Source organism: Podarcis filfolensis, assembly GCF_964270895.1.
Source record: "Podarcis filfolensis genome assembly, chromosome: 8".
Taxonomy (NCBI): domain Eukaryota; kingdom Metazoa; phylum Chordata; class Lepidosauria; order Squamata; family Lacertidae; genus Podarcis; species Podarcis filfolensis.
Window position 1 is genome coordinate 87,393,865 of NC_139611.1, and position 13,592 is coordinate 87,407,456.

The 13,592-nt window shown below is 47.1% G+C and overlaps 1 protein-coding gene across 1 annotated transcript; it reads right to left on the bottom strand.

Moving 5' to 3' along the window:
* Nucleotides 1–469: 469 nt before the first annotated feature.
* SYCN (syncollin) lies at nt 470–2,231 on the bottom strand. Its single transcript, XM_083628209.1, has 2 exons — nt 1,286–2,231; nt 470–1,156 (listed from the first exon to the last, which is right to left on the bottom strand). Exon 1 carries the CDS (start codon nt 2,063–2,065, stop codon nt 1,667–1,669), a length of 399 nt encoding a protein of 132 aa, XP_083484335.1. The 5' UTR covers nt 2,066–2,231; the 3' UTR covers nt 470–1,156; nt 1,286–1,666.
* Nucleotides 2,232–13,592: the final 11,361 nt, after the last annotated feature.

The following is a 13,592-nucleotide window of genomic DNA, read 5'->3' on the forward strand; positions in this document are numbered from 1 at the left end:
TAGAATTCTATGATCCTTTGGTTCCAGGCGGGGACAAAAAGCTCAGGGCATGAAATAAGACCAGTGGAGGATGTGGTCTCTGCTCCCCACCCCTGGATCAAGGCTAAGGCGGCTTTTTGGCCTGATTCTTTGACGTTTTCATAGAATCATAGAGTTTGAAGGGACCATGTGGATCATCTAGTCCAACCCCCTGTGATGCAGGAATCTTTTGCCCAATGTGGGATTCGAACCCGCAACCCTGAGATTCAGAGTCTCAGCTATCCCATCTAAGTCGGGTGGGGGGATTTCATCGGTCAGAAATCCTGCGATTCCTCCATTGCGGTGCTTAGATTTGTTGACCTCGGGGTCTCCTTCCAGCTATACAGTTCTGTGGCACTCTGCTGGTGCTCAGAGGCACCCTCGCCGCACCCAAATTTCAAGTGTTGATCTCTCTGGCATTGAAATTGGCAAAGTGGCAAGCCCTGGATCAAACTCCTCATCTCGCACCCCACCCTCTTTCGGAGGTGCCCAGTTTGGAGCTGCCTCGAAGGGAGTTAAATTGAAAACAATTTGGTGCGGATTATTGTATTCTGCTCTCGGCTCCCTGAAAGCTCTTTCCAATTAAATGTTTACAAGAGGCGAGAAAAGAGTCGAAGCTACCCATCATTTGCTGACCTTGAGCTACAAAAAAGAGAGAGAGACATGGAACGTGTTCCGAAAGCCGTGTTCTTTCGCTTTTAATTATGTTTATCGTGGCGATGCAGAGGAATAGTGGCCTAGATGAGGCAGAAGGCGCGCTTGCTGCAAAGCGGGTCTCTGGGGAAGCAGTTGTGAGGGGGGGGGGGGGAGAGAGAAAGAGAGACACAATGGCTTTGAAGATGGAACGCCTGTCTTAAAAAGCCAAAAAAAAGCCAAAACACTACACCCAGAACAAAGTGGGGAACGTGGGAAAGATCTTAAAAGCACCAGAAGCTACATATATTTCGAGCGAGGTGTCCAGCTTGGAGATCGTCAAAGCTCAGGGAGAAACCCCCTTCTCTGCTGCGGTTGTGAAAAATAAATTCAATTGCCGGTTTCTGCTTTTTCGTGGCGTCGTTCCTGCTCCCTGTAGGTGAATTGCTTGCTATCAGACGATGAATTTTTTTTTCAGGGGTTTGCATTTCGTTTGGGTGCAGAGCTCCCCCAGTTGGGCAGAGCTTTTGCCATGGCCCATGGCCAGAGAGGAGGTTTCTGGGAGGGCGATCTTCCAGTTGACCAGAGAATTTGCCCTGGAGACGTGACGAGAGCAGAGGATTCTGGGATAGACTTCTCCCAGTTGGCTAGAGATTTTGCCATGGGCAACGCAGAGGATTCTGGGAGGGCGATCTTCCAGTTGACCAGAGAATTTGCCTTGGAGACGTGACGAGAGCAGAGGATTCTGGGAGAGACTTCTCCCAGTTGGCTAGAGATTTTGCCATGGGCAACGCAGAGGATTCTGGGAAGAAGATCTTCCAGTTGACCAGAGTGTTTGCCATGGCAAGAGCAGGGGATTCTGGGAGGGAGCTATCCCAGAATCCTTAGTGGCAACAGAGTGGCGCATTGCGGTGCAAGACCTGTGGGAACATCGCTTGGGGTGCTGCGGGGTCAGGCTGGCAAGAGCTGCTTGTGGCCACGGGGTCCTATTTCACACGGCTCTGGCGTGGTCTCCTCAACTGCACTTGCAATAGTAGGCGGAGATGGCATTGGCCCAGTCGCCGAAGATGCCCTTCCGGATTTCCTGGAGACGCGGGAAGGCGCCGGCTTTGAACTTGCGGGTCTTGCCCCCTTTGCCCTTGCTGGACCAGACGGTCAGCTCACATCTCTGCCCTACCACCAGCGAGGTCACCTTGTTGTTGAAGGCAGATGGCATGTAAGGCTGGTCCTCGTCCGGCGGCACCACCAGTACACTGCCAGCACAGCACTGGTCGTAATAGGGGCTGTTCTTGGTGTATAGCTGGGCGCAGATCTTGGTGCCGTTGGCTGTCTTCAGATCAGCCGGCGCCGGGCATTGGGCCCAGGCCATGGCGAAGAGCAGCGGGATGAGGAGGAAGGTTGGCGAGGTCTTCATCGTTGCAGCGGTAGAGGGAGAAGGAAGGTTGCAGCCTGCGGCGAAGAGGCTCGCTTTTATAGAGCGCCGCCAAGGGCCGAGGCGGGCACAGAGATAGCAGGGGGGAGATATGGGTGGGAAGGTGGCAAGCTGGGCTGCCCTGTGCCAACCCAGGTGGCTGGCAAATCAAGGCCACTTGTTTCTGGGGGTGGACATTCTGGGAGCTGGGCAGAAAAACACCGTTGTGTGCACAGAAGAAAATAAATATTAAGAGGAACTGGGGAACGTACAGCAATATATGCAGTTTTTCTGAAAGTTCTTGTAAAGTTAATAAACAAGAAGAGATCCAAGAATGGATTTCTGTTTTGTTTCAGCATCGTCAGGTAAATGATAGATGGATGATAATAGATAGATAGATAGATGATAGATAGATAGATAGATGATAGATAATTTATTACAGTCAGAGACCAGCTTATAAAACACACTTGGGGGTACAGTCTCAGAAGAAAAACAAACAATTAAAACAATGTACAACAATAAATTTAAAAACAATGTACAATAATAAACTACCGCAGGGAGTTAACCCAGAGTCACCCATGGAACTGAGTTTGGGGATTTTCACAACGAACTAGTTTGAGTTGGGAGATGGTCTGTACAGAAAGTGAGGAGGAATTAAAGAACCTTTTAATGAGGGTGAAAGAGGAGAGCGCAAAATATGGTCTGAAGCTCAACGTCAAAAAAAACGAAGATCATGGCCACTGGGCCCATCACCTCCTGGCAAATAGAAGGGGAAGAAATGGAGGCAGTGAGAGATTTTACTTTCTTGGGCTCCATGATCACTGCAGATGGGGACAGCAGTCACGAAATTAAAAGACGCCTGCTCCTTGGGAGAAAAGCGATGACAAACCTAGACAGCATCTTGAAAAGCAGAGACATCACCTTGCCAACAAAGGTCCGTATAGTTCAAGCTATGGTTTTCCCAATAGTGATGTATGGAAGTGAGAGCTGGACCACAAAGAAGGCTGATCGCTGAAGAATTGATGCTTTTGAATTCTGGTGCTGGAGGAGACTCTTGAGACAGAGGACGAGATGGTGGGACAGTGTTCTTGAAGCTACCAGCATGAGTTTGACCAAACTGCTGGAGGCAGTGGAAGACAGGAGGGCCTGGTGTGCTCTGGTCCAGGGGGTCACGAAGAGTCAAACACAACTAAATGACTAAACAACAACAACTGCACCTACAAATCTGTACACAGAATCTGGCAACCATCCAGGTCATCTTCTAATCTTTGCCTAACAGGAAAAGATCAAATTTTTGCTTTTGCGGGAGGTCAGCGAGCCTCACCAGCAGGGGATCAATGGTCTCACTCAGTGCCTCTTCATAAAAGGGACATCTAAGGAACAAGTGCTCTGGGCTTCCTATCTCCCCCAATGAGCAGGCGCAAAGTCTCTGAGCATATGGGACTTTTTTAAAGGCTCCTTCCAGGACCGGCGACGGCAGAGCCGAGCTTCTGGTCTAGTGTAAAAGCCCTTCTTGCATTTTTGGATACGAAAAAGAAGAGATATGCTGCTGGTGCAGCTATATATCTCTTGATTTCTCCAATTTTATAGTCGGGGCACCTTGAGCAGTTCTGTCGTCTCTCGGTGTCTATGATTCTTTGCCTGACCGTGGCTTTTGCCTGGCCCAACCCCAGGCTCAGAAGGGCTTGAGGGGCAAAACCCAATTTCTGGAGGGTGTATCAGTCTGCCAGCCTGATAGGAACTGGTCGCAGAAGATCAATGGGTCTATTCCTCGGGGGAGCAGATTCAATGTCAGCCATTTGTAGATTGATTTAGGCAGAGAGAGAGAGAGAGACATCAACGGTCTGATTTTGAAAGTAAATCGCTAGATGGTAAAGTAAAACTGAAGGCTGCCCTGTTTAGGGAAGTTTTAAATGTTTGATGTTTTATATTGTGTTTTCAATATTCTATTGGGAGCCGCCCAGAGTGGCTGGGGAAACCCAGCCAGATGAGCGGGGTATAAATAAATAATTATTATTACTATTATTATTACTATAAAACTGATCTCAAAAATATATATAATGTTATTGGAATGGGAAACGAAAGATGAATTGGTGAATTCAGCAATGATACATGGGACCTAAAGATTTAGGTCACAGATAGCTAAGGGGCCAAAGGCCTGGTGGTTATAGAGAAAGGTGTCAGGCGAGCCTCTCTGGGGAGAGCATCCCGCAAACAGGGAGCCACCGCAGAAAAGGCCCCGTTCTCACGTTGCCACCTCCTAGACCCCTCATGGTGGAGGCACACAAGAAAGACCCTCATGGGGCCTAGGTATATAAGTGTTATAATTATCCAGATCATATATGGTTATTTATAACCTACTACATTCCGTCATAAATGGGTTCCAAATACGATGATGCTTCTCCATTCAAAGTCCACATTTGTACGCAATCCATTCATAAGTTGTGAGTCTTGTCATATCTTCATTGACTAAAGTGAGGCATAGGTTCATTTTCCCAATGCATCAATACCAAGTCTTTTTGCCGTAGTAAAGGCATGGGAAATGCATTTACGTCGTCAAATTCCATCTAGTGGGTATGTCATTCAAAGTAATAATAATAATAATATAAATTTTATTTATACCCTGCCCTCCCCTGCCAGAGTTGGGCTCAGGGCGGCTAACACCAGTAAAATTACAGTAAAAACATAATAGGGGAAAAAAGCACCAATTTAAAATGCAGGTTAAAATGCAATTTAAAATGCAGCCTCGTTTTAAAAGTAGCCCATAGATCAAAACCATAAGGGGAGGGAAACATAAGGGTCAGACTGAGTCCAAACCAAAGGCCAGGTGGAACAGCTCTGTCTTGCAGGCCCTGCGGAAAGATGTCAAGTCCCGCAGGGCCCTGGTCTCTTGTGACAGAGCGTTCTACCAAGTCGGGGCCAGTACTGAAAAGGCCCTGGCCCTAGTTGAGACCAATCTAACCACCTTGCGACTTGGGACCTCCAAAATGTTGCCATTTGTGGACCTTAAGGTCCTCTGTGGGATGTACCGGGAGAGGCGGGAGATATTTTCCTCCGAAAAGTTCAACATTTCCCGCACAGTCACATTGATACAATCCAAATGTTTCCTCCCCAAACTTCGGAAGTGCAGGATGTTGTAAAACCGTGAGGATAATGGGACGCGGGTGGCGCTGTGGGTTAAACCACAGAGCCTGGGATTTGCCGATCAGAAGGTCGGCGGTTCGAATCCCCACAATGGGATGAGCTCCCGTTGCTCGGTCCCTGCTCCTGCCAACATAGCAATTCGAAAGCACGTCAAAGTGCAAGTAGATAAATAGGTACTACTCCGGCGGGAAGGTAAACAGTGTTTCCGTGTGCTGCTCTGGTTCGCCAGAAGCGGCTTAGTCATGCTGGCCACATGACCCGGAAGCCGTATGCCGGCTCCCACGGCTAATAAAATGAGATGAGCGCCGCAACCCCAGAGTCGGCCACGACTGGACCTAATGGTCAGGGGTCCCTTTACCTTAATGGCTGAGCTTGGACTAGATGACCCTGGTGGAGGGGGTCCCTCCCAGCTCTAACCCTGACCCAAATGGGGGTCCTAACTTGGCCACAATGTGGATACATTTCTTTCCCCTTCCTTTCTCCCCCCCCCCAACTTCCAGCAGGTAAACAGCAGAAACACCACCTTTCTCCAAAAGAACATCTGCAGTGACTATCGTCTATCTAATCTTTCCACATTGGAACATTTCTATTTTTGTTTTCCAAGGCCCAGGTGCAGATTTCCCCTGGGTGGGGGCATCCACGCACCCTCGTCTCAGCACCCACCCACCTGCGTCACCCTCAAGGTCACCCCGATGGATGAGCTGCAGCTGCCAAGCCCTGGTGCTCTTATTCCAGCCGCCTTTTCATCTTGAGAGCAAGGTGGGGGTGGAGAGGTCAAGGCGGCTTCAGAGTCAGACCCTGCCTTCATTTCTCTCCATGTCGCCTACACTGACCGGCAAGATGAACAAGTTAAATCTGTGGTGATAGATTGGGCAAGAGATGTAGGACATAAAATAATGTTTGAGGATTGGGAAAGATTGTGGAAGAAAGGGGTCAAGTTCACTGCATGTACTTTGCTAAAGGAAGATATAATGAAAATGATGTACGGATGGTATTTGACTCCTGTAAAATTAGCAAAGATATATCATAATTGCGACAATCTATGTTGGAAATGTAAAGAAAAGGAAGGAACCTTTTATCATATGTGGTGGACCTGTCCCAAGGCAAAAGACTTCTGGGAAAAGATTTATAATGAATTGAAAAAAATGTTGAAGTATACATTTATAAAGAAACCAGAGGCCTTTCTTCTTGGAATAACAGGTTTGGAATTGCCCAAGAAAGATGTTAAATTATTTTTGTATGCCACAACTGCTGCTTGTATTTTGTTAGCTAAAAAGTGGAAAACCCAAGAATTACCAACAATAGAAGAATGGCAGATGAAGATGATGGATTTTTCGGAGCTAGCCGACCTAACCGGAAGAGTCTGCGACCAGAAGGAGGAGGAGTATCAGGAAGAATGGAATAAATTTAATGATTATTTAGTTAAATTTGCTAAGTTAAACTAACTGGAAATAGCTTGCAGATACTTAATGGGCTTAGGACTTTATTTATGTTAAGTGATGAATTAATATGTTTAATTCTATAAGGCGAAGATTTAAGGATGTTAATGTTTAAGTTAAATTTCATAAAAATTGGAATTTGGAAAACTGTTAAAAGGACATGCAATGAAATTCAACCAAGGGGATGCGAGGAAGTCACTTAACAAAGTTAACAACTGTAATTTTTAATACGGCTATGATTTATGTTTGTTTTGTTTGTTTGTCTTGTGTGTTTGATTGTTTGTTTTTTAATATTGTGAAAACCAATAAAAATAATTTTTTGGGGGGAAACATACACTGACGGGCAGCAGCTGTCTGGCGGTTTGAGCAGGAAGTCTTTTCTGCAGCAGATGTTTTGCTCGGGATTTGAACCCAGCACCCTGAGCGAGGCACGGGCTCTGGTTGCCACTGACCTGTGAGCCTGAAAATAAGGATTCCAGTCTTCATGACTTTCAACACAGAGCTGATTTTAAATAGGAATGGGAGAAGTGGCCTTATATTGGTTCCTTGGTCCTTCTAGTTCAGTATTGTCTGCACTGACTGGCAGCATCTCTCTGGGGTTTCAGGCAGGGGACATTCCCAGTTCTACCTGGAGAGGCAACCAGAGACTGGGCCCAGGTCCTTCTACTCCTGAGCTGCCACCCTTCCCCAAATTATTGTGATTTGAATCCCTAGCCGGAATTAAGATTGCCAGAAGAAATATCAACAGCCTCAGATATGCAGATGACACAACCTTGATGGCAGAAAGTGAGGAGGAATTAAAGAGCCTTTTAATGAGGGTGAAAGAGGAGAGCGCAAAATATGGTCTGAAGCTCAACATCAAAAAAACGAAGATCATGGCCACTGGTCCCATCACCTCCTGGCAAATAGAAGGGGAAGAAATGGAGGCAGTGAGAGATTTTACTTTCTTGGGCTCCATGATCACTGCAGATGGGGACAGCAGTCACGAAATTAAAAGACGCCTGCTCCTTGGGAGAAAAGCGATGACAAACCTAGACAGCATCTTAAAAAGCAGAGACATCACCTTGCCAACAAAGGTCCGTATGGTTAAAGCTCTGGTTTTCCCAGGAGTGATGTATGGAAGTGAGAGCTGGACCATAAAGAAGGCTGATCGCCAAAGAATGGATGCTTTTGAATTCTGGTGCTGGAGGAGACTCTGGAGAGTCCCATGGACTGCAAGAAGATCAAACCTCTCCCTTCTGAAGGAAATCAGCCCTGAGTGCTCACTGGTGGGACAGATCGTGAAACTGAGGCTCCAAGACTTTGGCCACCTCATGAGAAGAGAAGACTCCCTGGAAAAGACCCTGATGTTGGGAAAGATGGAGGGCACAAGGAGAAGGGGACGACAGAGGACGAGATGGTGGGACAGTGTTCTCAAAGCTACCAGCATGAGTTTGACCAATCTGCGGGAGGCAGTGGAAGACAGGAGGGCCTGGCGTGCTCTGGTCCAGGGGGTCACGAAGAGGCGGACACGACTAAACGACTAAACAACAACAACATTAAATTTGTATACCGCCCATCATCTGCAGCACTCAGGGCAGTTGGCAATGTAGACATGACGAGATAAAAACACAAAATGCTTAATAGAAACAAGAGTAATCTTATAAGAAAAACTGCTCCCTTTCCCTTATGGGGTATTCTAGAGCCTGTATAGAGTCCTTAAGTATGTTACCTATTGGTAGGAGAAAACAACAGAGCCCAAACAGAGTATACTGAGAAGCAAAGTGGCTAGTAAGTCTGGTCTTTATTCAAGGAACTGTTGCGACAGGGTCCTCACTCACCACATGCAGGCGGGAGGAGAACCCCGAACAATGGTGTGCAAGCCCTTATATAGGCTCTTGAAATTGCCCACCTTGTTGCCCAAGACACCCCACCGAAACATCATACATACATCACAGAAGGAGGTGATCTACAGCAGAAATCCTGCTTTGCCAGGATACCTGATAATGGTCACTGATTGCTTTACCTGGGTAGCCTGGCCATTCTTTTGTGATGGTAAATATTTTCAGTTCTTGAATGCAGCTCACAGGCTCACCCTATTCATACACAAATACGCCCTTAAGAAAGGATTTGCAAGCAAAAAGACAATGGGAAGACTTTCCCCATTTTCCTCCCTTTACTGCAGAAGAATATTTGAGGTCATTGGGAGAGTCAAAATGGCTTCAGGATTGCTCTCCTGTACTATTTCAGACACATGGTTCATATATTTAGATATGTGTGCATTTATGAACATTTGTTCTATATTTGAGACCTTAGAATTTTTATAACAATAACAACAAATAAGTACAAACCAATAACCCCCCTCCAACAAACACATTTAAAAGGGTATCGGGTGCCGATCTGCCCAAGGCCTGGTCCAAGAAGAACGTTTTCGCCTGGCGCCTCCAGGTGTATAATGAAGGCGCCAGCCAAAATTACAGTCTCACCCTCCTGAAGCCAATTCATAGGAAGAATGGTTGCCGCATGAAGTCTTTGTTCCTGCCCACAAATTGCTCCCCCCTCCTGGTTATAAAAAGGGGGTTGTCAGTAGCCCCACATCTCGTGCCAAAGGGGCTGGCACGAAAGTGACCCAGTGAAGCAAAAGCATAAATTTTGAGTCCTGAAATCAGCCATATATCGGATCTGTACTGTTCCACTTTTGTTTTACACAAGAAGGAAGGACTATCAAAGGGGGGAGACTTGACGCAAGACAGCCATAATCCCCAAGCGTACCAACAGGTCCGCAGGGAGCCCTCCCCAGTTGGCATGCCAACCTTGATGGTCCTAGACAGAAGATCATTACACTCACAAAGGACCTGCATATGGAAGTGGATTCAGAACGGACTGAAACAAAGGACAGCGACCAGTCCTTCCCTCTGGGGGCAGGAAACAGTGAACTCCTCTTTGTCCTCAGGAATGTGATCATGGGGAGGGAGAAAGGAGGAACCGGACAGGTGACAAGACCCTCGGGTTACCACCACAACTCCTCCCTGAACCCCTCCTTTTTGTGATGTGTCAGTGATGTAGTCATGATGTAGTCATGATGTAGTCTTAGCAGTGTAGCATGGGGATTAGTAGCTAATAAAAGTTGGGGTCTTCTTTTGTTCAGGGCTTCCATCTTGTTCCACCTGGTGGCAGGTGGGAGTCCTGTCGCGACAGTCTTCAATCAAGACCAAGCCTACTGGCTGCTGTTTTGCTCTGACTATTCCTGGCTGGTGTCCTTGTTTTTTGTCCAAGGGAGCCCTCGGATTTCTCCCCAGAGAATATTGAGAAGCAAAGCAGCTAGTAAGCCTGATCTTTATTGCACTGTTGCAACAGGGTGCTCCCCTCACACGCAGGAAAGGAGGAGGACCCAGAACAAAGGTGTGTCTGCCCTTATATAGACATTTTAAATTCCCTGCTCTGAAGCTCATGACCACCCCTCCATACATCATACATACATCGCAGAAGGGGTGTAGCTCAAGACCACCCCCCAGACACATCAAACCTACATCACAGAAAGGGCGGTCTACAGCAGAAATCTGAGTGCGTTGTTTATCTCCTGTCTGGCAGGTTACCTGTTAATGCTTACTTGACTGGATACCCTGGGAAGCCTGGCCAGTCTTTTGTAATGATAAATACTTAGTTCCTGAGCTAGGTCACAGGCTCACCTTATTCATACACAGACATACGCCTAAGACAGGATTTGTGAAGGAAACAACAATGGGGAGGCTCAACCACCTCCTCCCTCCTTGCAGAGAAAATATTTGGTCAGTTTGGGAGTCAAAATGGTTTTCAGGGCGGTCCTCCTGTGCTGCTCCAGACATGCGGTCCACACATCTATGTATGCACTTGGTTGGTACATTTATGAATTTTATTTCAGGCGGATGTTGGCCTTTGTTGGGACGCAGGTGGCGCTGCGGGTTAAACCACAAAGCCTAGGTCTTGCCGATCAGAAGGTTGGTGGTTCGAATCCCCGCGACGGGGTGAGCTCCCGTTGCTCGGTCCCTGCTCCTGCCAACCTAGCAGTACGAAAGCACATCAAAGTGCAAGTAGATAAATAGGTACTGCTCCGGCAGGAAGTTAAATGGTGTTTCCAGAAGCCAGAATGGCGTTTCTGGTTCGCCAGAAGCGGCTTAGTCATGTTGGCCACATGACCTGGAAGCTGTACGCCGGCTCCCTCGGCCAATAAAGCGAGATGAGCGCTGCAACCCCAGAGTCGGCCACGACTGGACCTAATGGTCAGGGGTCCCTTTACCTTTACCTTTATGTTGGCCTTTAACTCCCACCCAATTTACAGCTTGAGATTTTTTTTGGGGGGGGGGACATGTTTGCCCAGTGAGGAAAAAAATAAGAGCTCAGAGACATGGAATGGGGTGCTATGGTGGTGGTGGTGGGCAGAGAGGCAAGCCCCTCCCAAAACAAGGAAATTTCTCCCATAACCCCCCCCCCCGGTCTGGAGCGAGACATAGCCTAATTGTACCTATAAGCAAAATACATTAACTTTTTAAAAAATACTCTGATTACATGTTGACTGAAAGTGTTGAGGTCACTCATGCGTCTCAAACTGAAACATATACACGAAATATTGGTGCAAAATCTTAAGTGCCTTTATTTCTCTGGGTGGGCTGGTTAATAGCTTCTCAAAATATCTTCGGCAAATGGAGCAATACCTTTGTTCCCATATTAAAAAAGGGCAATGTGGCCTAGTGGTTAGATGGCATTGGACTTTGTCCAATGAGATCCGAGGGCACATCGGGGTGACCTTGACCCAGCACCAACTCTCCCTGGATAGTCTACCTCGGAGGAGCGTCGTCCGGAAGTCTGAGCTAGCTGCAATGCAAGCTTATGACTGTTTGTTCATTGAGAGATCTCCGCCGCCACAATAATATCTCTTTGCAAGGCTGGATGCGGTTTTCGTGACTGCGGCAAATTAAGACCTACTTGAGGAGCAGAATGGGTGATGAATCACTAAGTAACATTGCTGTTGGATTGGCAATTGAAAAGAAATGATCAAAAGCCCTCGACCTTGAAGCTGTTGTCAATCATTTTGCAGAAGTGCAAGAGAATCGGTGTGTTCAGCTTCTCCCCCCTGGATCTACATCCTCTTCCATTGCCTCTCGGTGATTGACAATCTAATCAGCCAGAACTGATGCAAAACTTTAGGTGTATCCAGATGTCTCAGTTGGCTCTTGCCGGGAGTCTGAATTCCTGGTTCTGCCTGCGCTAAAGAAGAACTCTTTCCTTACAGGGAGCCTCTTGTGTGTCTAATAATAATAATAATAATAATAATAATAATATAAAAATAATTTATTATTTATACCCCACCCATCTGGCTGGGCTTCCCCAGCCACTCTGGGCAGCTTCCAAAAAAATATTAAAATACTGTAATACATCAAACATTAAAAGCTTCCCTAAACAGGGCTGCCTTCAGATGTCTTCTAAAAGTCTGGTAGTTGTTGTTATCTTTGACATCTGGTGGGAGGGAGTTCCACAGGGCGGGTGTTAAGTTGTGGGGTGACATAGCAGACGACACAGCGATTTCTCCAAAGCAGCCCTTTATTTTGTAAGCTGGAACAGAACTGAACTGAGGAGCTCAGTCAACCTCCTTATATAGAGCTCCAGAACAATGTAACTGTTGCCATTTTCTAAAACTATCCAATCACTGAACGTCACTTTTCGATCCTTCATTTGCATACAAAACTATCCAATCACTGAACGTCACTTTCGATCCTTCATTTGCATAACTATCTACAGTATCCCCCTGCTGGCCCAGGGTGAGAACTTCAGTACATAACAGCGGGTGCCACTACCGAGAAGGCCCTCTGCCTGGTTCCCTGTAACTTGGCTTCTCGCAGTGAGGGAACCTCCAGAAGGCCCTCGGAGCTGGACCTCAGTGTCCGGGAAGAACAATGGGGGTGGAGACACTCCTTCAGGTATACTGGACTGAGGCCGTTTAGGGCTTTAAAGGTCAGCACCAACACTTTGAATTGTGCTCGGAAACGTACTGGGAGCCAATGTAGGTCTTTCAAGACCGGTGTTATATGGTCTCGGCGTCCGCTCCCAGTCACCAGTCTAGCTGCCGTGTTCTGGATTAGTTGTAGTTTCCGGGTCACCTTCAAAGGTAGCCCCACGTAGAGCTCATTGCAGTAGTCCAAGTGGGAGATAACTAGAGCATGCACCACTCTGGCCAGACAGTCTGTGGGCAGGGAGGGTCTCATCCTGCGTACCAGGTGGAGCTGGTAGACAGCTGCCCTGCACACAGAACTGACCTGCGCCTCCATGGACAGCTGTGAGTCCAAAATGACTCCCAGGCTGCACACCTGGTCCTTCAGGGGCACAGTTACCCCATTCAGGACCAGCAACCCGCCTCCTGTCCCCCCAAAACAGTCCTTTTGTCTTGTCAGGATTCAACCTCAATCCATTAGCCGCCATCCATCCTCCAACCGCCTCCAGACACTCACACAGGACCTTCACCGCCTTCACTGGTTCTGATTTGAAAGAGAGGTAGAGGTAGGTAATTTGTACATCGGTGAAACCGCGTGTGGTGTGATGGTTACGAGTTTTAGGACTAGGATCTGGCAGAGACCCGGGTTCGAATTCCCAGTCAGCCATGGAGCTCATTGGGTGCCAGTCACCATCTCTCAGCCAAACCAACCTTCCAGGGCTGTTGTGAGAACCATGTATACCACCATGTACTTCTCACAAGTGTAAAAACTAAATAAATGCTTGTGGAGTAACTCTGCCTGTTTGAAAGCCCTGTTCTCTTTCTGCAATTTGAATTTGGTTAATGTATGCTATATGAAAAATATTATTATCTAAATTAATCAATGTATGATGTATTTTTTTTTTTTTTGGGGGGGGAGAATGTTTAGAATGGCAGTTTTAGCATCAAATATCTGGTTATTTCTCTTTCTGGGGGACAGTCACACAACTGGAAATATACTTTG